General features: G+C 34.9%; 1 protein-coding gene across 1 annotated transcript; it reads left to right on the top strand.

Moving 5' to 3' along the window:
- Window positions 1–10,262: 10,262 nt before the first annotated feature.
- Window positions 10,263–23,731, top strand: LOC124538481 (probable cleavage and polyadenylation specificity factor subunit 2). The gene is made up of 13 exons (XM_047115559.1): window positions 10,263–10,587; window positions 11,144–11,409; window positions 11,964–12,209; window positions 12,855–13,042; window positions 13,274–13,497; window positions 14,239–14,385; window positions 15,186–15,384; window positions 15,526–15,616; window positions 16,603–16,789; window positions 17,644–17,734; window positions 18,708–18,822; window positions 22,518–22,705; window positions 23,616–23,731. Exons 1-13 carry the CDS (start codon window positions 10,439–10,441, stop codon window positions 23,706–23,708), a joined length of 2,184 nt encoding a protein of 727 aa, XP_046971515.1. The 5' UTR covers window positions 10,263–10,438; the 3' UTR covers window positions 23,709–23,731.
- The last annotated feature ends 997 nt before the right edge of the window (window positions 23,732–24,728 follow it).

The raw sequence follows: 24,728 nt of genomic DNA, 5'->3' as shown, positions 1-24,728 counted from the left end.
TGATTGTCATAAAACACCGGATGTCATAAAGGATTGGTTCCTATAATAATTAATGGTTAAAGAATACTAATCAATTAATGAATCTAGGCTTACAGAAAAAAATACTTTTTATAGGTTCAATAAATAGTTATTTAACCTGGTCTATCGTCAATGGCAGATTTTAGGAAAATGACCTATTTTTTCGCCATGTGGTTGCACAGATCCTATGATTGGATTTGATGGATGATATATGGTGGTAGGTATACGATGGATGATGAATTGATACAAGTTTGTAGTTCTGTTTTAAAAAATAAATATTTCACGATGATAAAAACTGATTTTATTAAAATACGACTTAACGGGATATCATTAAAAATTCTAATTTTTGCACATGACTCAGAGTATAAAATATTCCACGCAGAAATTTAAGTCCAAAAAAGTGTTGTTTTCATTTATTTTTTAAATCACGGTCATTAATAAATAGCATATTATTATATTAATATATAATTGGCTCATTACAATACCTAAAAAAAAACAAATACGTTTACATAAATAACGGCCAAATGGCTATTCTTAATCATTTACAACAAATAAAAACCCACCCGAATGTCCGTAAAACCAAAACCACATCTTTTCATTTAGATCGACTGGTGGAAATAGCTTTTTCAACCAGATCGTCTATTTATTTATAAGTATATAAAGCTGAAGTATGCTTATACTTAATTACATTCAAATTAATTGAAAAGAACAAAAATTAAGATGAATGATACAATTAACCCTTTTTGTCCGATTACTCCGTACCAGTCACTGCATTTTCTCTTATTTCTTGATTCAGTTTCTAAAGTTTCTGCTCAAGTTCTTTGAAAGAAATAGCACTTACCAGCATTATAAATCTTAATTTTATTTATATCAATGTGTGACGTGTTCTGTTGACGGTTCATGGACAGTCTCTACCATTTTTATAACGAAGTGGAGTGGGTATTAGCAATATATATTAATATGTGAAATATATTATAAATGTGAAAGTATATTTGTCTGTCGCTCTTTCACGACCAAACCGCTGAACCGTATTTGATTAAATTTGGTATGAAGCAAACTTGAACTCCCAAAAAGGACATGGGCTACTTTTTGCCTAGTACGTGACTATCAACAGCCTAAAACGCGACGCGACGAGAGTATCATATATTTTATTTTATAAAGTTAATACCACAGGTTAATTCCACTAACCCATTTTAAACTAAACGCTTTTTGGTATTAGGACAACCTACTGTCGAATGTGTGTATTTGTCACCGTTTAGGCGGAAATTGTTTTACTAAAAAATTCAACGGGACATATGGGAGCCAATACTCGACAGAGGACACATTGGGACAAATTGCTGAAATCGTAATCGAATTTTATATATAAAAATATTTCATCGACTAATTTAAAACCCCCCTAAGGGGTATTTTAAAATACCCCCAACATCGTAAGAAACATATCCCATCATATCCCCCTTTTCGTTCATCACAAACTCAACCGACGAGGACCGCTGAATATATTATTTGTATTAACATAAGAATCAATAACATTAAATTCTTAAATATATACAAAAATAAATTAAAAGTTGTAGTGGCAAGAATACTAGCAGATTGCTATTTTCTTTTTGTATCGACATAATAGTGCCATTTTACTAAATACAATTTCCTGAAAAAAAGATGACGCTTATGCTTGCTCGGTAGAATCGTTCATATATTTGCACCAAATACCGATTCGAACGAAGCGCGAACGTAAATATTAATGCCTCTACTCACGCGTTTTACAGGTGTTTTCGACGTGAGTGTGGATCCTGCATAACAATGTATAAGGAAATAAGTATGAGCTTCGATTAAATTGTTAAGTATTGGTAGAGACAAGGTCAGTATCTTAATTCAATGACACATTGTACTAATAGCTTGCCGAATGTCTGACCAGCTATCATTGTTCGTGAAAGACTTACTTAACACTAAAAATGTAAAAACGGTTGTCAACTTAAGAGCTACGTGGCGATATAAGTATAGTCCGACTTCTTAATAAACAACGAATAACGTCTAAAAATTACCCGTATACGCATACAAATCTATTGGCGACCTACTGAAGATTACTACTAGATTATCCACTATATGCTATCAACGAGTTCTGAGATATATTAGTCATATTGTCCGGAGATAAGCAGACAGCCTGGATAAACTGGTTATTGTAGAGAAAATCTAAGGCAAAAGATCACGCGATCAATTACCTTGCTGGTCCGACCAGATTCGACTCAATTTTCAGACTGCCCTGAGACAAACTGAGGACAGAGAGGTGAGGAAGAAGCTAGTCGACACATCGGTGAAAGCATTTCAGTACAAGCACGACCTTCAGTAATGAAGCTCACGAAGAAGAAGAAGAACGCAACCCGCTTACCGCTTCGCTTGTAAAATAAATACAGTCTTATTTGCTTAGGACAATGATGCCGATCACGCGGTGGATCGAAAATGTCACAAACAGTTTCTATAACGGGATTTTTCTAAAATTTTCCTAAAATTTGCAAAGCCCGTATTTTATCGGTCTTTGTTTTAGTTTACTGATTTTTTCGTGTGAATTTTGTAAATTTAAATTTTTATTTTGTTTTGTAACCGAAGACTGCATAAAATGCGTAATTTTTTTTTCAGTTTTACTGGTTACATTTTTAAGTTAGTTGATTTTATGTATATGTTGACATAATTATTATATTAAGAACATTAAATGCTTATATATACATACAAATATGAACCAAAAATTTTTATCTACTGTATAAATCTTGATCGCGTAGAATGGTGGCAAAAATGCTAGCAGCATTTCCCCGTTGAATCGCAATTCCGATCCTCTCAATCCTCAAAAAACGAACCAATCCTCCTGTCACCAGTGGAGGCAATGAAGCGAGGTATTACGCTTTAGATGAAGCTTTTTGCACCACTACTCCAAGAGCCAAGCGTTTCGACAGCAAATGGAACCAAAAAGTAATTATATTAAGATTGAATTTTGAATTTTGAAGGCGTCTACAGGATCCAATGCCCGGTGTTGCCTACGAATGGCACAGAATAGGAATGACTAGAAGAAGTTCAGGCGATGTCTACATGAGAACCACAAGCATGGTGGTCACGACCATCAGTAATGAGGAAACGCCTAGGAAGGAATAAGGTATATGTATATACGATTAAAACGCATCAACAATTTTTTTTCAAAGTTTGACCGATCACTGTCAAGTTTTTACCGATGTGTTATTCTTTTCAAGAGAACGATTTAAAACATTCCACTCTGTTTGTGACGCCACTAGATCGCGTTGCAACACTTCAACGACTACAACGCTCCACCAACCGCCACAAAAATTGGTATACATAGATATTTTAACACGAACGTTTTTCTGTTCTTATTTTTTATCCATTTAACTTCTGTTTATTTACGCTTCACGCTCTAAACTATCAATGGACGCTTCATCTGTCACCAAATACAGATCGTTCGTTTAAATAAATACCTGTATGGTAACATATCTACTAGAACTAACAACAAATAAGTTATGTCCGGATATTCTTGTTCGAACTCTATATGCTATGGTATTGCTACAGTATAATAAGAATTATGCATTTTTTATGGTATAGGTTGGCGGACGAGCATATGGGCCACCTGAAGGTAAGTCACCATCACCCACAGACAATGACGCTGTAAGAAATATTAACTATTCCTTATATCGTCAATGTGCCACCAACCTTGAGAACTAAGATGTTAAGTCCCTTGTGCCTATAGTTACACTGGCTCACTCACCCTTCAAACCGGAACACAACTATACTGAGGACCTTTATTTGGCGGTAGAATAAATGGTGAATGGGTGGTACCTACCCAGACGGGCTTGCACAAAGCCCTACCACCAAGTAAATTTCATTGCATCTCATTGCATCTCATTTGCATGTCCTTTGCTTTTGATTTTAAAGGTTTTATGAGCTTACAATATCGATGGATTTTTTCTTACTCAGAAAAAGTTATGACTTAAAAAAAAACTGACCAACACATTGACTGATTTAAATGAGCATTATCCTGTTTTATATCGGTTGCAGACCTGACAAATGAACCACCTGATAGGATGTAGTTACTGTCCATATTAATTGGTGCTGTGATAAATATTAATAATTTCCCATATCACTAATGCACCACTCTTTGGGAACTGAGATGTTCCTCAATTGTACCTGTAGTTACACAGGCTCACTCACTCTTCAAACTTTAATACAACAATAATAGATATTGCTGATTGGCGGCAGAATAGGTGTTCGGTGGGTGGTATAAGTACCAGGTTTGACAGACAGGCTTGTACAAAGCCCTTTAAGAACTTTGAGACCCAAAATTTCCACCCATCGTATCGTCTCCGATGATTCTTGATTATACAATTTGTATAATTTGATTATTCAAACATAGTAAATTTGATCAATATGCTTTTGCTGAGACACGCATACAATATACATTATCATAAATTGATATAGCAAATGCGCCAATAGCGGTTTAAATCAAGATTAAACTAGGCAATCAGTCGCATGCTGTCACAACCTCAGATGGAATTTAATAATAACGGAATTTGATTATATTCTATAATGTAAGATTGGTAATACAACGTGATTATTATTGGTATCGATTTTATTGTCAGTACATCAGTTCAAAACCGTTATTTGCCAAAATTTTCTTACTCTTTCTCATGTACTGAAATAAAAAAGGATGGGCTCGGATTATAAAACAAAAGATTGATGAAGCGCGGGGCAGATGTCCATACAACTCATCAACAAAAGCGAATAAAAATATAAAAAACTGCAAGCAAATGTAAATCCTAGATAATGTTACCATTAAAAAAAATGTAATTATACATATATCAACTTAGTTGTTCTATATATGCAGTCAGTGTTGCCATTTACGGAGGTACAAAGTAAAGTTCGTTGCCTCGAGGCTTAGCTTCTTCACGGACAGACAAAGCTGGTCTTGAATATTAACTTCTGACTGTAAATTGTTTCTCTGACTTTTATTAAATTATTCCGTTTCATTAATTAAATACCTTCATAATAGCTATTTTAAAGTCATACTCATTACATTTCCCTATATTCAAGTTAAATTAAAAATGTGTTGATTACAATAAATTAATTGTAGCTATTTTGTTTAATATTTTATTTATTTATCGAACGAGAAAATATAATGCTGAGAATTTTACGAGTGGTTTTTATTTTGTTATTTTCATTTATAAGTATATCTATTTAACTTAGTTAAGTAAGTATATGGTAGGAATGTTGGCAACATGCCCTGACACCCAATTATATTTCTGGGTCTTACAAATATACACCACCGATCGAAGTTCATACTTAAATTTTAAGTCAAACTAAGGAAAAATATTGCAATTGAAAGAATTTGGCATCGTGGTCTGCCAAGCACGTTTCTGGTGAACCGAATTTGTCGCACAGGTAAATATTGAAGATTTTTGTTAATATTATCGAATTTTATATACCTAAATAACCTACCTCTACACATACTACATGACCTACCTATATAATGTACAAGTAACTAATGCACTTGTTTTTTATAATATAATGACGACCTCCGTGGTCGATTTCTCTCCATTAAATTTGCAGATGCTAATGTGACCATCTAATTAATAAATTTTAAGGATTTTATGGAAATCATTCGTTTGATAAAACACCCTCATAAGTGATTTATCTATACTAATATTATTGACGACCTCCATGGTCGAGTGGTGTGTACACCGGTTTTCATGGGTACGCCACTCTGAGGTCCCGGGTTCGATTTCCGGCCGAGTCGATGTAGATTACCATGAGTTTTCTATGTTGTCTTGGGTCTGGGTGTTTGTGGTACCGTCGTTACTTCTGATTTCCATAACACAAGTGCTTCAGCTACTTACATTGGGATCAGAGTAATGTATGTGATGTTGTCTCATAGTTATAAAATATATATATATATATATATTTATAAATATTTATTAAAAAAAAAATATATATCATACCCCGTCTAGTTCAAACATATTCGTCATTTGAGTAAACGTTATTGTACCTTTAGACTGTAACTTATACTTACAAACGAAGCCATTTTAATTAAATCTAGGAGAAATATCAAAAATATATAACCTGCGTTCAAAAATAAATTTACTTACTATAATTATTCAGTACAATCACTTAATCTAATCATTTAACTTTGATATATCATTTCTTTATACGACAGTACAATTTGAACTACACACACTATACCAATAAGTCGACTATAAGAAAATGCTTATAAGGCAACTAATTACAGAGTAACAAATAAAATAGACTTGGCAGCTGCAAAAATAACAGAAAACGGTTGTCCCATTACAACGCAAGCTGTGTTACTGTAATACGATAGACGTTATTTTATAAATCACAAATAAGTATGAAATTTCCTACATACAAAATATAATAGCATTAATAGCATTTTATAACATGATGTCGACTTGTTAGATGCTTGTTAACGCAAGCTCGCCTAATACTCTCATTACGAGACTTTTTAACAGTATTCTTCAAAGGACGACGGTCCATGGTTCCCTGGCCTGTTCTCTTCGCGTGTAAGTAATACAAGTTTAAATATGTTTTTTGTTAATACCTTCTTTATAAAGTGCACAAGGCCTACGATCAAACTGCCTTGTCATAATTTAAAAAAAAGGTTTCTTATCGAGAAAGTTATACAGTAATTTAATTATCACTTTCTTTTATAACGTTCATTAATTGAAGTGTGCTACAAATAATAGATACGTGTATTATATACATTGTTGTATTATAAATAATTTGATTGTGAAACTAAGATATAAAATTGTCGACGGCTTAAAGATTCAATTTGAACTGTCAAGATCGAAATTGCTATCGACATTTTCCCGAACACCCGTTTCGCAACGATCGTCTTAGTTTGGTTGCACGGAATTTATAATCGGCTATACAAATAAAAGTATAATATGTAAGCACCCTTGTAATTTAGATACCTAAGTTTTAGCCACATATAGCCATGTATACGTACGAAAACAGATTTTTTTGGACCGTAATTATTCAGCCGTTTTGTAAAAAAATTATGAATTTTAATATTCAATATTTAATATTTCCTTTGTGGTAGCGCTTTATGCATCTGGATACATACAAATACATCGGTTTTTCAGCCGCCAAACAGCAATACTTCATATTATTGTATTGTTCCAGCGCCAGTGATTGTATTAGTGCAATGTGTCAAAATTTGTTTGCCAACTAAAAGCGAATTTATACTACTTCATATATGTAGATATACTTAAAAGAAAATGTTCAAATTTGATTTGGTATCAAGTACCAACAAATTATTGATATATATATATAATAAATGTAATTAATATTTTATTTTTAACATTATAATAAAGACATAATTTGGTTTTATATAGCTGTAATCGACTACGTTCCTGCGTCAAAATTATTCACATATCTAACCACAAAAAATCAAGATTACATTATCAATTTATCTGTAAAACTTTTTACCTAATCATTCTATTATAGGCTCCAAAGAGTTTGACTCCAAATCTATTCAAAGAAAAGAAGAAAGGAATGTGTCACCTACATTGAGACACTGCGTTTACGTGCATTTATTATTCTTAAAATAATATAGAAGTAAAAAGCTGTGCAATTACATAGACAAAATATTTTATTGTTATTGCATGAAAAAAAATATTATTATGGTTAGTCTATAGTTCAACAATTATTTATATTTTTATCACTATCTCTAGTCACATCCCGATATACTTGGGCAAAACCTCCCTGTCTCATTTGTCGTATGATAGCTTATTAGGATGCATAACCTGTGATCGGAGGCTAACACAGAACTGATAAATAATAATGGTGTTTTTTGAGTTCAAGGCTTGGCGACATTAAAACTCCCCCACGTTTAATTACGCATATTTAGCTCTGAACAGTACCCGGTGTTCAATATCGTCCCAGCGTAACCTAATAGGTCAAAATAACATTATCAACATACTTTGTCTGTACTACTATAATAAATGTAATAAAACGTAATAAATTTAGAATAAACTTGTAACCCGTTTGCATACGGTAAAGAGAACTTTTTTAGGCAATGGTATAGGTACAGATATATAATAAAATACCAGGAAAAAAAAGTGTATTCCCTCCTAGAAAATAAACGCCTCCATCACAGAACATTAATTGTTGTACAAAAAAGTATTTTAAATCTGTTTTTTTTTTAAAGAATAACTATCCGAAATTTTTGGCGTTTCTTCTCGCTGGAGGCTGGTTTCCGAACGGTGTTAGTATTTAAATATCGACGATTCAAAAACACTTCATTGTGAAGTTTTCCATAAAATTTATTTGCTTTGACATTTTTGTATTTTTATATTGTCATCAATAAATATAAAGAAGAATTCATTGCATTTTAGAATTTGATTATGGATAACTGCTTATTTTGTTTAATTAATAAAACGTCGATTTCTGTGTACAAAAAGCAAAACTATTTACAACGTAAAACGGCCGTTACCAATTTCTAGTATAAATTAGTTAATACACATTATGTAGACCATTTGAAACCTATGTCATATAATGATTGTTATGTAATATGTGTATTGTAATACTAAAGATAAATCATATTTTAAATTTAACGTTTAATAAACTTTTACAAATGTGATCATAATTAACATATCTATTGGATCAGGCAGATTAAACTGCAGATTTTTTTTTTTTAATTATTTGTTTTTGTGATTTCAGTTACAATGGTGGGAGTGCATTCTGCTGGCTCTAAGCATATTCATCGGGTGTATTTTTCTTAACTTCGTAGTAAAGAAAATGAATGGTAACTACGTGTTTCTATTTAATTATAATTAGTAGTTTAACCATTAATTAAATTTAAAAAATCATTAAACTATTGTAATTAAATATAATAAAGTAAATTCAATAGCTCCTACTATATTAATAATATGCAATAATAATGTGATATAAATTATGATATAGAATCAAATGTCATAAAACCGTATTGAAGGCTAAGGTTACTCTCGTAACACTATATAATTAAATTCTACAAAATATTTCTATTGCAGAGACAAAACTTGAAGAAAGATTAACAATGCTTCTAAGCAAAGCACCAACAAATCAAGCCACACAGGCACAAGAACCTTCAGCAATGGAACCGCTCACATTGGGATCCGACCAATTGTCATTTAAAGGAATTTCATTTGTATACAACAAAGACGATAATCTTTTGTCCAATGATACAGAAAATTTAAATAATTCGAGTCAAAGGCCTTCCAAACAAAACTCGAAATTTAAGATTTTAAGTAAAAGTAAATACTACGATGATACAAAATTATCTTCTAGAAAAAGCCACGAAAATATATCTAACGGCCATGAAGATTGTATGAAAAGTATTCCTAACCAATTGACTGAAAATAATTTGTTACGGCCTAAGCAAGTAATAGACCTCGAAAGTGAATTAGATTTAGAAACGTGGATTTCAGAATTATTGATTAATTATGCGATGGCAAATTATAATAGTCTTTAAGCTTATGATATATTTTATAATATTTATGGAATATATTCTATATAATCTGAGATAGTCTTGGGATTACAAAGATTGTAATCCCAAGATTATCTCAGATTAGACTAACAAATAATTTTAAGTAACATGTTGTTTACTTATTTTTTAAATATATATAGAAATGTTAAAAATATGGTTTAAATTATTTTTTCAATATAGAAAGAGTGTAGTGTTAGTTTTATTACAAAAAAACGATACCTTTATACATATATTACAATTTAATGAAATTGATTTGAAAAGGCTATTTGACAATCATCATCAACATAATCATATACTTAATTTATTCAAAAATCCATGAATAAAAATGCATGTTTTAAATGTTTGTCACGTGACAAAACGCTCCTGATTAGCCGGGCTTATGGTGAAGTCACTTTCTTGTTAACCTTGCTTTTCTACTATATGTACCACAGATTAAAATACAAGAAAGTGACGTCACCGACACCATTGCAGCGCCATATTGTCCAAGTAGCGTTTTTGAGTGCTATTTAAATATGGAATTTTTAATATGATACTTTCCGGTAAATGTGTACTATAAATAAAAAAAATACTTTTACTGGGTTCCTTAACTTCTACTAAATAATTTAAAATGGATTTTAAAAACCAGTCAAATAGCCTATTATCTGTAGCTGTACAGCGTTGTAATTGTTTATGACAATAAAACGTCAATATAAAAATGCCAATGTCAACTCAACTGTCAATGGATAGCAAAACAAGCAAAAGCGGCGTCGCTCGAATTTCTTAATTTTTTTATTTTAAATATTCTAATTTGCCTATAATTATTTTTAAAATCTCCAAATGTTATAAGTTAACGCTTATAATGATATTAATTTAAGCTAAATACTATATTACATACAAATATAAATAAGTATCATGACTTCTATAATAAAATTGCACTGTCTCTCCGGGGCTGGAGACGAATCTCCACCATGCTACGTCCTTCAAATAGACGAATTCAAGTTTCTCTTGGACTGCGGATGGGATGAAAAATTTGATATGGATTTTATAAAAGAACTTAAAAGGTACTCATTTAAGGTTATGTTTATTGAAACAGATCTATCTGTGTAGGTACTACAGATACTTTATGGAGAGCAAAATTACAAAGCAAAATGTAAATTAAAAGTAAAAAGTACTTTATAATGTCAGGTTTTAAATTAAATATATACTGACAAATGAGCGAACTAATACCAAGAGATCGGTGGTGATATTACAGCAATAGTATAGCAACTGTTGCTATAAATAAATCAGTATAATGCAGAATTATGCTACTGCATAAGTCCATAATATTTATATATTTTTCTTATTTGATTTGATTCTATATATTTGATAGCAAAAGTTGATATGCCATAACTGTAATATCAACACTGATACACACTGGCACAATATGAAATCACAATAATCCCTTACAAAGAATCATCAAAATCCTTATTTTGGTGATTCTTTGTTCATCTAATTTTTATGTTTACTTCTTATAGGATAGTTCCCAGTTATAGTTATCTATACTAATATTATAAATGCAAAAATAAAATATTTATATTTAAATCAAACCTTATTCAGACTATACCATTTGTTTTTCAGACACGTGAACAGTATTGATGCAGTGCTTTTATCTCACTCGGACCCTCTACATCTTGGTGCACTACCATATGCTGTAGGTCAGCTTGGCCTCAACTGCCCCATATATGCAACATTACCAGTGTACAAGATGGGGCAAATGTTCATGTACGACTTGTACCAGTCACACAAGAATGTATCAGAATTTGATTTATTTACACTCGACGATGTTGATGGGGCTTTTGATAGAATTACACAGCTTAAATATAATCAGAGTGTTGATATGAAAGGTAAGCATAATTTCAAATATCCACTAATATGCTACAATGTAATACTAGTAAACAAATAATAAATGGAAGTGTTGTTACACAAAATGTTTCTATGGTTTAAATAAATTTGATACATTCCCTTTTAGATGAGGTCCTTATCAGCATGTTTTAATTTTAGTTTAAAAAATATTGTTTATATATATAATACATTATGTACTAAAATATATAATATTGTATTTGTTTTATGTCAAATGACGTAGTTATCAATTAAATTTATTGTTTTGTACAATTATTAAACAGAGAATAGGGGGGGAGCCCTACTGTACACATCGTATTGTACTAGAGAATATATTATAATACTTTTTTTTTATTTAAAAGAAAAAAAGAACATACACATAATATAACATATTTTATTATTCTTAATAGTTATCTAGTAATTTAAGTGTGGCATACATAACATATAACAGAAAAGGTTTTGGTAAGATTTGAATTAGACAGAAAATTATTACTTTTTCAGTGTAATATAAAACCAATCAAAATATATATATAATATTATTATTTATATTTTATTAAAGGCAAAGGCTTAGGGCTACGTATCACCCCATTACCGGCTGGTCACCTACTTGGTGGCACCGTTTGGCGTATTGCCGCTCCAGGGGAAGAAGACATAGTTTATGCACCAGACTTTAATCATAAGAAGGAACGGCATCTCAATGGTTGCGAAATAGAGAGAATTATGAGACCGTCTCTACTCTTACTGGGTGCGATGAATGCTGATTATGTTCAACCGCGAAGAAGATTGAGAGATGAAAAACTTATGAGTAAGTAATCAAGTCTTTAGGAATAATAAAGAAAAGTTTCAATTTTACCCATAAGCTAAAGGCTAAGGCAAGCTTGTTTGGTTGGGTGTGCCCCACAAGTCACTGTCAAATATGAACTCAAACTCAAACTCAAATTTCTTTATTCAATATAGAAGCATCACACTTTCTTATTGATTGTCAAATAAACACTACCACCGGTTCGGAAAAAGGAACACCCTGACCTGAGAAGAACCGGCGAAAGAAACTCAACGGGTCTTTTTTTTTTGATATTTTATTTTTTGTCAAATTAATAAGATACATAGTAGTATATGATTAGAAATAGCAAGGAGGCGATCATTTCATTCCCAAGGTGTGCTATCAGACATAAACTCGCTAATTGTATAGTAACCTTTTGCACACAAGCGTTCCTTAACATTTTTTTTAAATTTGGCAACAGAAGCATTTTGAACGCTTTCTGGGATCCTGTTGTAGAAGCGTATACATTGCTCACAAGAGTTACTGACTCTATGCATTCGAGTAACAGAAGTAACAAGATTGTGTTTGTTCCTTGTACCAATGTTATGAGCATCACATTTTCTCATAAAAACATTAATATTTTTAATACTCTTTATCTACATCCTGTTCACTTTTGATGTTTAATTTCAGCAACAATTCTCAGCACTCTTCGGGGTGGTGGCTCTGTGCTAGTCTGCACAGACACTGCGGGCAGAGTACTGGAACTAGCTCACATGCTGGACCAGCTTTGGAGAAATAAGGACTCTGGCCTAGTGGCCTACTCTTTGCTCCTTCTTTCTAATGTCAGTTACAATGTTGTGGAGTTTGCTAAATCACAGGTAATGTATTTTTACCGATTTATTTATGTAAATGATAATTGAACAGTGTTTGTCAAACTTCTTGAATATGGACCCCTTTATGTGTCAAATTCAGATAACACCCCAAGCCAAGCACACTACACACTCAGTTTCTTTCTGTTGAAACCTTTACTGATAATTGACAAGATATGACCTCCAAGATTACTATCTTGTAATGATAAAGATAATGTTTTTTTTTTTTTTTATTTACAGATAGAATGGATGAGCGACAAGTTAACGCGTGCATTTGAAGGCGCTCGCAGTAACCCGTTCGCGTTGAGGCACCTCCATCTATGCCACTCGGTCGCTGAGGTCACAAGGACCCCGGGACCCAAGGTTGTGCTGGCATCCTTCCCCGACTTAGAGACCGGCTTTGCGCGAGATCTGTTCCTGCAATGGGCGCCGCATTCACAGAATTCAATAGTGTTAACTGCCAGGTTATTATTTTAATTTTATATATTATATTACTTCGTGGTGGGGCTTTGTACAAGCCCGCTAGGTAGATATCACCCACTCATCAGATATTTTACCACTAAACAACAGTACTCAGTTTTGTTGTGTTACAGTTTTAAGGGTTAGTGAGCCAGTGTAATAGACGCATGTGACATAATATCTTAGTTTCCAAGGTTGGTGGCGCATTGGCGATGTAAGGACTGATTAATGTTTCTTATCGGGAGTCGGGATGGCCCAGTGGTTAGAACGCGTGCATCTTAACCGATGATTGCGGGTTCAAACCCAGGCAAGCACCGCTGATTCATGTGCTTATTTTGTCTTTATAATTCATCTCGTGCTCAGCGATGAAGGAAAACATCGCGAGGAAACCTGCATGTGACAAATTTCATAGAAATTCTGCCACATGTGTATTCCATCAACCCGCATTGGAACAGCGTGGTGGAATATGTTCCAAACCTTCTCCTCAAAGGGAGAGGTGGCCTTTAGCCCAGCAGTGGGAATTTACAGGCTGTTGCATAACGCCATTGTCTATGGGCGGTAGTGACCACTTAACAACAGGTAGCTCATACACTCGTCTACAAAAAAACAACATTTATCGTTTTAGGCACACCTCATGTGAAGTAACTGGATTTGTAGCGGATATCCGTTTGAACACTAGTTCAAACTTGTTGTATTTGATGTTAATGTATGTCGACTTGGTACCCCACATAACGTCTTCGTGTCAGGACGTCCCCGGGCACGCTGGCGCGCGAGCTGGTGGAGCGCGGCGGCGACCGCACGCTGGAGCTCACGGTGCGGCGCCGCCTGCGCCTCGAGGGCGCCGAGCTGGAGGACTACCTACAGCAGCGCAGCCGGGTCAGCAGCAACGTCAAGTGAGTCTCCCGCCTGCTTTATTATTGCTTTATTGTATTGCTTTATTGTATTGCTTTATTGTATTGCTTTATTTAGATCGCGACCACATGATGTTAAAAAATGGCTATCATAGAGGTAATCGGATTATGTTGACGGATTTGTTATAAAACTAAACTCAAAATAATAAAATTTCGATAATTTAAAATTTTTTTTTTATTTTTAAACTAAGTTATGCGATTAGGTAAGAATAGGAAAGAGTTTTCGCCAAACTACTCTACGAAATAGGGAGCGTTCAAGTAATACGTAACGCAATTTGGGGGGAGGGGGGTCTCGTAAAACGTTACGATCCGTTACAGGGGCGGAGGGGGTGTTTCTTACAACACGTTACGTAACATTGCTATTTTTTTTAAAGAAAAAAAAAGTGGGGAAGTGAAATTCCAAAATTGGAAACCCTTTTCATTTACGTTTTACGGGGAATCCCTTGATTTTGATTTGTTCTAGCAAATTGACAAACCTTTTTGTTTATATTTCACGGAGTAACATACTTTTTTGCGACTTTGAGGTAAAAATGGTCACTTGAGTGTTACGTAACGTTTAAGATAGTGGGAGGGGGAGTACAGAAAAACGTCAAAAACGTACGTTACGTAATACTTGAATGCTCCCATACTAATATTTTTAAAAGGTTTTTGTCACCCCTAAATCATACAAAATTATTTTTGTTATTTACATAGTTGTTGTACCAGTGTTATTTTGTTAAGAGCAATTTAATCTTCATACACACGAGCGCCCGCGCAGTTTGCAATGTCCGATGGTCGCGCAGGGAGGAGGCGGGCGGCATCTCGTCGGACTCGGAGTCGGACGGCGAGCTGGAGATGTGCGTGGTGACGGGCCGCCACGACATCCCCGCGCGCAGCGACGCGCGCCCCGCCGGCTGCTTCAAGACGAACAAGCGCCACCACGCCATGTACCCCTGCCACGAGGAGCGCGCGCGCAGCGACGACTACGGCGAGATCATCCGCGTGAGTGCCCCGCACCGCCCCGCCCCGCCCCGCAACCACCCCCCCCCCCCCCCGCACCGCCATTCGCGTGAGTGCCCCGCCGCGCGCCCCACAACCCCCCCGCACCGCCACACACTAATACCCCCCCTCCCCACCTTGCAGCCCGAGGACTACCGCCTGGCCGAGATCGTCGACGCCGAGGGTGAGATCCGCGACGTGCCGCCGGCGCCGCCGCAGAGGATGGAGGTCGAAGGTGAGATCGAATCACTACGGATGGGAATCGGTGGGAACTTCAAATTGAATACACTCCATGACGACGACCTTCATGGTCGAGTGTTGTGTAAACCGGTTTTCATGGGTACGCCACTCTGAGGTCCCGGGTTCGATTCCCGGCCGAGTCGATGTAGATAACCATTAGTTTTCTATGTTGTCTTGGGTCTGGGTGTTTGTGGTACCGTCGTTACTTCTGATTTCCATAACACAAGTGCTTTAGCTACTTACATTGGGTTCAGAGTAATGTATGTGATGTTGTCTCATATTTATATTTATATTTATACTCCTGTTAAAGCAGATGCGCGCACACATACAACAAAGTCACGAACATAAATTACTTTTCATTTTATTTGTCTTTATTTCATAATTTAAAATGTCTATATCATGTTTGGTCTTTTTCATATTACATGTAATTTTATATAAAAAATTGTTGATATCCTAGATGTGGAGCCAGGAGACCCTTAGCACAGGGCAACCTAGTTTGGGCTCCTGTCTCCCACACATTATTGTACTTATTATTAAGATACGTTTAAACTGTAATATATGTAATGTGGGAGAGAATAAATAAATTATTATTATTATTATTAAAAGCTCTTAAGAAACTTGAATAAAGTAGAGAAACTTGAATAAAGTATTGTTTGAGAAATTCCGAGTCGAGATGGCCCAGTGGTTAGAACGCGTGCATCTTAACCGATGATTGCGGGTTCAAGCCCAGGCAAGCACCGCTGATTTATGTGCTTAATTGCTCTTTATAATTCATCTCGTGCTCAGCGGTGAAGGAAAAAATCGTGAGGAAACCTGCATGTGACAAATTTCATAGAAATTCTGCCACATGTGTATTCCACCAACCCGCATTGGAACAGCGTGGTGGAATATGTTCCAAGCCCTCTCCTTAATGGGACAGGAGGCGATTAGCCCAGCAGTGGGAAATTTACAGGCTGTTACTTTACTTTTGAGAAATTCCAGAGGAGCTGACTGAGATACCGAGCAAGTGCGTGAGCTCGGTGAGGCAGGTGCAGATCCGAGCCAATATCCAGTACATCGAGCTGGAGGGCCGCTGCGACGGCGAGTCGCTGCTGCGCGTGGTCGCGCACGCCAAGCCGCGCGCCATCGTCGGCCTGCGAGCCGCGCCCGCCGCGCTGCGCACGCTCACGTGAGACGCTCGACTCGTTAAACTTTCCACTCGCATTAACTTATTACTGCATTACGATATATACTCTACGAACCTGAATGATGCTAGTCGCTTTTGAAAATAGTTTTAGGGTGTACTTATGATGATTACACGTGAGACGCTCGACTCATTATACTTTCCACTCGCATTAACTTATTACTGCATTACGATATATACTCTACGAACTTGCCTGATGCTAGTCGCTTTTGAAAATAGTTTTAGGGTGTACTCATGATGATAATTTAGCCAGCAAAAGAGTTAACATTTGCTTGATCAGTTTCAGCTACAGTGCTCTTACTCGGGGATTTTTTATTTTTAATAAGTTAGGCGTACAATTGTATCAACTAAGGGAAAATAATATTTGACACAAGCAAACAACAAAAAAAAACTGGCCTAAGACATTCTGTGATTTCCAAGGCACGTAACTTTGAGAGACAAAAAGTTGAGCTTAATCACGTAACCCTTATTTGCTTAAACGGAGTTGTTATCCTCAACTGTTAGTTTGTTACTCGGCACCATACGGGTTTAATACTGATTACTATAAAGCCATCAATTATTCTCTTAGAAAAGTCACTATTACGACATTCACGTGTTAAGATGACATAATTTAAACAGCGAATTGTATACTTAACCCTTTTTATGCTGGTGATTTTTTTAATGTCAGTTAAGTTATATGTGTCAATGTTGTCTATATTTTTTAATTTGTGATTAATGTAATACTGCGCTATCCTGACGATGCATCTTTGAAACGACCTAACATCTCGTCCAACGTATAACAAACCTCATGTAAAGTCAATCCTATGGAGGTTGGCGACGGAGATTATTTTTATTTTCAGTAAACACTGTGAAAGTGAAGGTATCGAACAAATATTCACGCCGAACCGCGGGGACATCGTCGACGCCACCACTGAATCCCACATCTACCAGGTACCCACACGCTTATACAGTTACAAAAGTTGCAATACTAACATTTCACATTACTCGAAATACACCCTAAATAAAGAAAGTTATTATATATTAAAATAAAAGTTACAATAAATTGATTTAAAATTGTGTAAGACTTATAAAAACGTTAATTTATAAGTAACAGCTCGTTCCAAAATAATTAATCATAATACAATCAAACTTGGATAAATGAGAGCTCAAGGGACCGCCATTTCTTTTTCTCTTTATGAGGTTTCTTGTTAACCCGAGTTTCTAGCTTATGGAGTTACGGAAAAGATCTGTCTGGTTTATAGAGGTTTATAAGGCTCACATTTGGCTTTTTGAATAGAATCCGTTCTTCTTCGAACTATAATAAAGATATGTAAGAAAACAATAACAGGTCTTTGGTTTAAATTAAAAAAGAGACAGTCGAAATTTAAGAATGATTTATAAATACTAAAAGTTAAACGCGTTCATCTGTCGCTTATAGAGGTATAGGCAAACATGAATGTCATTTAAAGAGGTTCACGATTGAAAAGGAACTGTCACTTAACAGTTTTACGTTTTTCAATTAGGAGGTTATAATATGTTATTTTTTGTATATATATATTAGGAGGCGAAAATGATATATAGTCTCATCAATAGAGTTTTCCGGCTTACTCCAAGATTTTTAGATATCCGCTCTGCATAAAATCCTTCGGTAAGTTTTACGTTAAAAACCGAAGAAAAAAAAGATTTCTTCGGTTTTTTACGTAAAACTTACCACTTCCGAGATATATGCAAAAAAAAAAACGTTTTCGAAGATGGCGGCTAACGCTCGCGGTTTCGGGCGACAGAAACTCGGTTTTATACTTGGGGGGCACCCTCCGACATAATCCAATCAAGAAATCACGTAGAAGGATTTTATGCAGAGCGAACTAATTTTTGGTGCTAAAATTCCTGGACTAAGTGTTGACTGTAGTGTTTGCGTGCGCAGGTGAAGCTGACGGACGGGCTGCTGGCGGGCGTGTGGTGGCGCGCGGCGGGTGACGCCGAGCTGGCGTGGCTCTCCGCCGTCGTCACCGCGCCGCGCGCGCGCGAGCCCGCCGCCGGTACGCACGCACGCGCACACACACACGAACACACGCACACGCACACACACACACACACACACACACATAATTTGTTTTCGATAATGTTATATATGTACGCAAACACATAAATGATTTTCCTAGAGAGCGTTTTGCGTTTTTTGAAGAGCGTTTGTGTGCTAAAGGATATTACAACACTATACTAGCGGCAAGATACGATGACCTTTTGACACATTAAAAAAGTGACGTGAAATGTAAATTTATTATCGATATAATATATATTTAAATCTTTGTTTTTTTGCAAGTAATTTAATTCAAGTTTTTGTTGCAAGTAGTAACTGATTAAAAAGGTTTAATAAAAAAATTATAAAATAAGTTTAAGTAATATATTCGAACGAAATCAATTTAAATCAAAAATTTGAATTAGAATTAATAACTTTATAAACACATAGTGGAGTCAATGAATACATAAAACAGGCAATCTTCGGAAGTCCTCAAGAACAGCTCCGATTTTGATGTTTTTTTTTTTAAAAATTTTGTTTTTTTATATTATTCAAAATCAGAAACCTCTTAGAGCGGGGACGGAACTATTTATATTGTTTAAACAATATCAACGATATTTATGCACAAAAAAAATTTCTACTATACAATATCCATTAAAAAAAGTAAAAGTAAAGTAAAGTAACAGCCGGTAAATTTCCCACTGCTGGGCTAAAGGCCTCCTCTCCCTTTGAGGAGAAGGTTTGAAATATTTAACATATTCCAAACCTCCCATTAAATCAAAAAATTAAATCCATTAAAAACTTGTAAATATATTAATGAATGTTATAAACAATTATCTATAAGTTTGTTCTGTGTAGTAATGACATGGAATTAATTTTTGAACCAAAATATAATTTTTTTATTGACCATAGAAAATTCATTATGTTAAATACAAAAAAAGTACATTTAATTTTCATTATCATTTTGCATTTCGGAGACTTCTTCATCTTCTTCAAGTTGTGGGTGGTTACTGCAGTCATTTCCACTGCAAACTATGCAGGCTGGTGAGCAATGAAGACCACTTTTTCAGCAGCCACACGCTGAACCGCATCCTGTTTTGCAAGAGCAAAATATTAATTTTAAAACGTTGTCAGGTGCTGCTGGTTGTGTCATTTTGATTGGTTTTAAATAATTCTCTCTTCGCCAACCCCATTCTTCAGGTGGTATCGATGAATTATTTTTCCATTGCTGAACTTGTCAGTAGACTCTTTTAATATGTTGTTTTGCTGCATCTTCTGTCGGAGGTAAGGAATTAAGTTGTATGCTTTTATTACTATATACATATATCGTATCGTATCGTATAGGACTACCTATACCTCACAAAACTTTCTAATGCAACGTTCAATATTATATACATACTTGGTGGTAGGGCTTTGTGCAAGCCCGTCTGGGTAGGTACCACCCACTCATCAGTTATTCTACCGCCAAATAACAGTACTTAGTATTGTTGTGTTCCGGTTTGAAGGGTGGGTGAGCCAGTGCAACTACAGGCACAAGGGAAATAACATCTTAGTTCCCAAGGTTGGTGGCACATTGACGATGTAAGGAATAGTTAATATTTCTTACAGCGTCATTGTCTATGGGTTATGGTGACCACTTACCATCACGTGGCCCATATGCTCGTCTGCCAACCTATAACCATAAAATAAAAAAAAAAATAAAAATAAAAAAAAAAAAAAAAAAAAAAAATATGTTGTTACGGATGCGCTGCTTCGTTAGCTAAATAATTCTATTTAAAAAATTTGTGAAGAAAATTGCCTTGACATATATATTTAAAAAAAAAAGGTAATTTTTTTTTTATTTTCATATTAAATTGTTGTTAAAAACTTATTGGTAACAACTATTTGTTACAATGAGATTATATGGAGATTATTTTACAAAAAAATAGAGACCAAACTTAATTTTTTATATAAATATCGTTGATATTGTTTAAACAATATAAATAGTTCCGTCCCCGCTCTAAGAGGTTTCTGATTTTAAATAATATAAAAAAACAAAATTTAAAAAAAAAAAAACATCACAATCGGAGCTGTTCTTGAGGACTTTCGAAGCAAAGGCTTCATTGACGCCACTAACATTACATACAAGAAATAAATTGAAACAAAAAAGAAACACTAGTGGCTATATTTAATCGGAGTCGTCCATACTTGTACGTGTATACGTATACGTGTACTTTATTAATATTTGTAGTTAAGAAATCACATTCGATAAATTTTATGACTGCACGTCACTATTGACAATAAAGAACAACAATTTGCTCCTTTGATGTAATTATTTATTAAATACAAAACTTCATGAGCGGGCAAACGTCAAAATGGCCATCATAGCGTGCCGCTACTATAATGACTCTCTAGTTGACTGCACGCCTTGGGAATGAGATGATCGCCTCCATGTTTCAAATAACAAAAATATGTTTTTATTGTGTATGTAACATTGTATAAAAAAAAAACAAATGATCCCGCTGAGTTTCTTTCGCCGGTTCTTCTTAGGTCTGTGTTAAATTGCGAACCGATGGTAGGTTTTTCACTATCAATAAGAAAACGTTCTATTTTGAATAACGATTTTTGACTTTGACTTTTGACGCACACATTCATACATAAATTTATACACATATGTTTTAAGAATTAATATTACTATAATAACTCATTACCTAAGTATTATAAACAGGGCACCCGATATTTAATTCTCGCTTTTATAAATCATTGTATGTGCACTAAGAGTAAGGATAAGCTTATAACGCTAAGTTTCCGACTCCGCAAAGTCAATAAATCCTTCTTGGGGCAAGGTATCCGTTTCTATAATAAAATTCCACAGACATTTTTAACTTTGCCGTTTCGTAAATTCAAATCGTTTGTAAAAAATACATTGGTAGAAAAAGCATATTATTCGATACAAGATTTTATAGATGATAAAAAAGCGTGCAGTTAATACCTGTTGTATGAGTACTTCCAAGCAGGATACATTAATTTAAATAATTGTATTTAATTAACATGACTTGGTATTTTTAACATTTAAATTAAACATTTTCTTGCCGGTTCTTCTCGGTAGAATCTACTTTCCGAACCGGTGGTAGCTTCACTTAATTGTAAAATGACGATTCTAAAGTGCTTGTAAAAGCCTACTTGAATAAAGTTTATTTTGATTTGAGTAGATTTGATTGCCCTCATAACAGGAGTCTTATGTATTAGTATGATTTATTACGTACTAAGTGAATTGACGTATTAATCTTTTATTGAATAGTATGCCTTCTTTGCCAATGTATTAGTAGATAACAGCCTATAAATTTGCCACCCACTGCTGGGTTAAGACCTCCTCTTCTATTAAGGAGAGGATTGTAAACATATTCCATAACACTGTTCCAATGCAAGTGGTGAAATGCACATGTGACAGAATTTCAATGTAATTATACACATGCATGTTTCCTCAAGATGTTTTTCTTCACCGCCGAGCACGAGATGAATTATCAACACAAACTAACCACATGTATATAGTGGTGGTGGTTAACATACACGCGTTGTAACCACTGGGCCATCTCATTTCTAATGTATTAGAATCAATTCATATACAGTATTAGTATGAATGTGTGAGCGATGAGCGAATGCTCGCAGATGTATTAGAATCAATTCATATACAGTATTAGTATGAATGTGTGAGCGATGAGCGAATGGTCGCAGAGGAGAGCCCGTCGGACGAGATGATGTCGCTGGAGGCGGGCGGGCGCGCGGCGGCGCCGCACACGGCGTCGTTCGTCAACGCCGTGCGCCTGTCGGAGCTGCGCGCCGCGCTCGCCAAGCTCGGCCTCAGCGCCGAGTTCTCCGCCGGCGCGCTCGAGTGCTGCAACGGCACCATCGCCATACGACGGGTAAGCACTAACGTCTTGTCTCCTAATGTTGTCTTAAATTTTCGCGATTATTACACACCTTATTACACACCTTAGACTACCCGTCTACCCGTGACCACGAACACTGCAAAGTGCTCGAAACGTCGGGATGTTTAAAAATAATTATTATACGCGATTCATCCGTTATAATTAGTTTTATTTAAATCTTGTCTCCTCTGAGTTGAGCTTATGATTTTTGAGAGCTACTTATAGTAAGACACAAATTAGATGTAGCATCGGAAAATGTAATGGAATGAAAATAAAACCGATTAATACCGATTTACACAACCAATAGAAATAGCTCCCTATCGCGCCATTCGACGCTATTCGTCAAGCAAAGCAAGTGCATGTAAATCGACGCGTCAAAGTTACATGTTATTACGTTTGTGCAAAGGTCATATTCGCGTGAGAAATAAATATTGATAATTTGGGATAGCGTACTTAATTCGGATGTGATCGGTTTTACGAATTTTGCCGATGCGACATCTAAGTTGTGTCGTACTATAATTGATTATTATATACTATAATTCATACACATCTCATCATATACACATAACTATTCATTGTAAATATTAGTAGTTGTATGTTTTTGGGTTGAAATTATAATCTATCTGAATCAATACCTATAATGACACATCTTTGAAAATAAGCCTGCTTTATATATATCAGCGCTGAATAAGGCTTGCTTTGGTAAAAAAATAAGTTGTATTACTTACAAACCTATAAAGAAAGTAGGAATAATAGGTTACATTATAAATCAAATATAGATATAGAATAGATTTAGCCTTACTAAGTTTCGATAAGGGAAATAATCAGTTTTATTTGGTCAATTTCAACGAATTTATTTTACTTAAAAACATATACGATTTACCTGTTTTCTTTGTTTTTTTAGTTGGAAAATGGACGCGTTGCATTGGAAGGTGTTCTGTCTGAAGAGTACTTCAAAATAAGGGAGTTGTTGTACGATCAATTCGCTATTGTATAGTAAGGCTGATTAAATTATCGTTACAAACTAGTTGTTTTATTGAAATACCTCAAATAAGGTTTGATTGTTCAATTATTGAAAAATCGAATGAATAATTAACTTATCTGACTGTAAAAGGACAAATAGTCCAGTCAATATGTACGAAAAATCCAAGTAGCCATTATTTCAAGATCAGTCAGCAAACGCATTGGAAATCGAGGTTGACAATTACTAACGACACATTTTATCAACACTCACGTATAGTACGACACAAATCATATGTAGCATCGGAAAATGCAATGGAATTAAAATACAATTGATTACCGCCAATTTACACAACCAATAGAAATAGCTCCCTATCGCGACATTCGACGCTATTCGTCGCTATAGATTCTCGCGTCAGAGAAAGCAAGTAGATGTACATCGACGTGTCAAATCGACGAATATATTTGGTCATATGACAATACAAGTTATTACGTTTGTGCAAAGATCATATTAGCATGAGAAATAAATATTGATAATTTGGGCTAGCGTACTCAATTCGGTTGTGATCGGTTTTAAGAATTTTGCCGATGCTACATCTAAGTTGTGTCGTACTATATCAAGCCAACTTTACTGTAAACTTGTATGAGCGAGAAAAGCTCATATGATGTTATGTGTTAGAAGCGAAAAACAAATGCAACTTGACTTGAATTTGACGGTATTATTCAAATAATAATACACGCTAGATATAACTCATATTCATTACAAAAAAATAAATAGACATTTAAGTATGAAGGTGTCAAAAAATGTGTCCTCTATTTAAGGTCATTGCCTGGTCGTCAACAATATCAAAAATGTCCATAATTTCTATTATAATCTGACCGTCATAAGGCCATAAAGCCTCATACGTACTGTCTGTTCATTTAAGAATTGGAAAATCGGCTCTTTATATATTTATAAATATTTTTATGGGGTAAATAAAAGATGCATTTTTCATCATTTTATAATTTATGTCACATTATCTCCAAGACCAATTCATATAATCCAATAACTTCTTGT

This window comes from Vanessa cardui, chromosome 20 (genome assembly GCF_905220365.1).
Source record: "Vanessa cardui chromosome 20, ilVanCard2.1, whole genome shotgun sequence".
NCBI lineage: Eukaryota > Metazoa > Arthropoda > Insecta > Lepidoptera > Nymphalidae > Vanessa > Vanessa cardui.
Note: the sequence above shows the minus strand (reverse complement) of the source record. Positions and strands in the feature narration are given on the sequence as shown.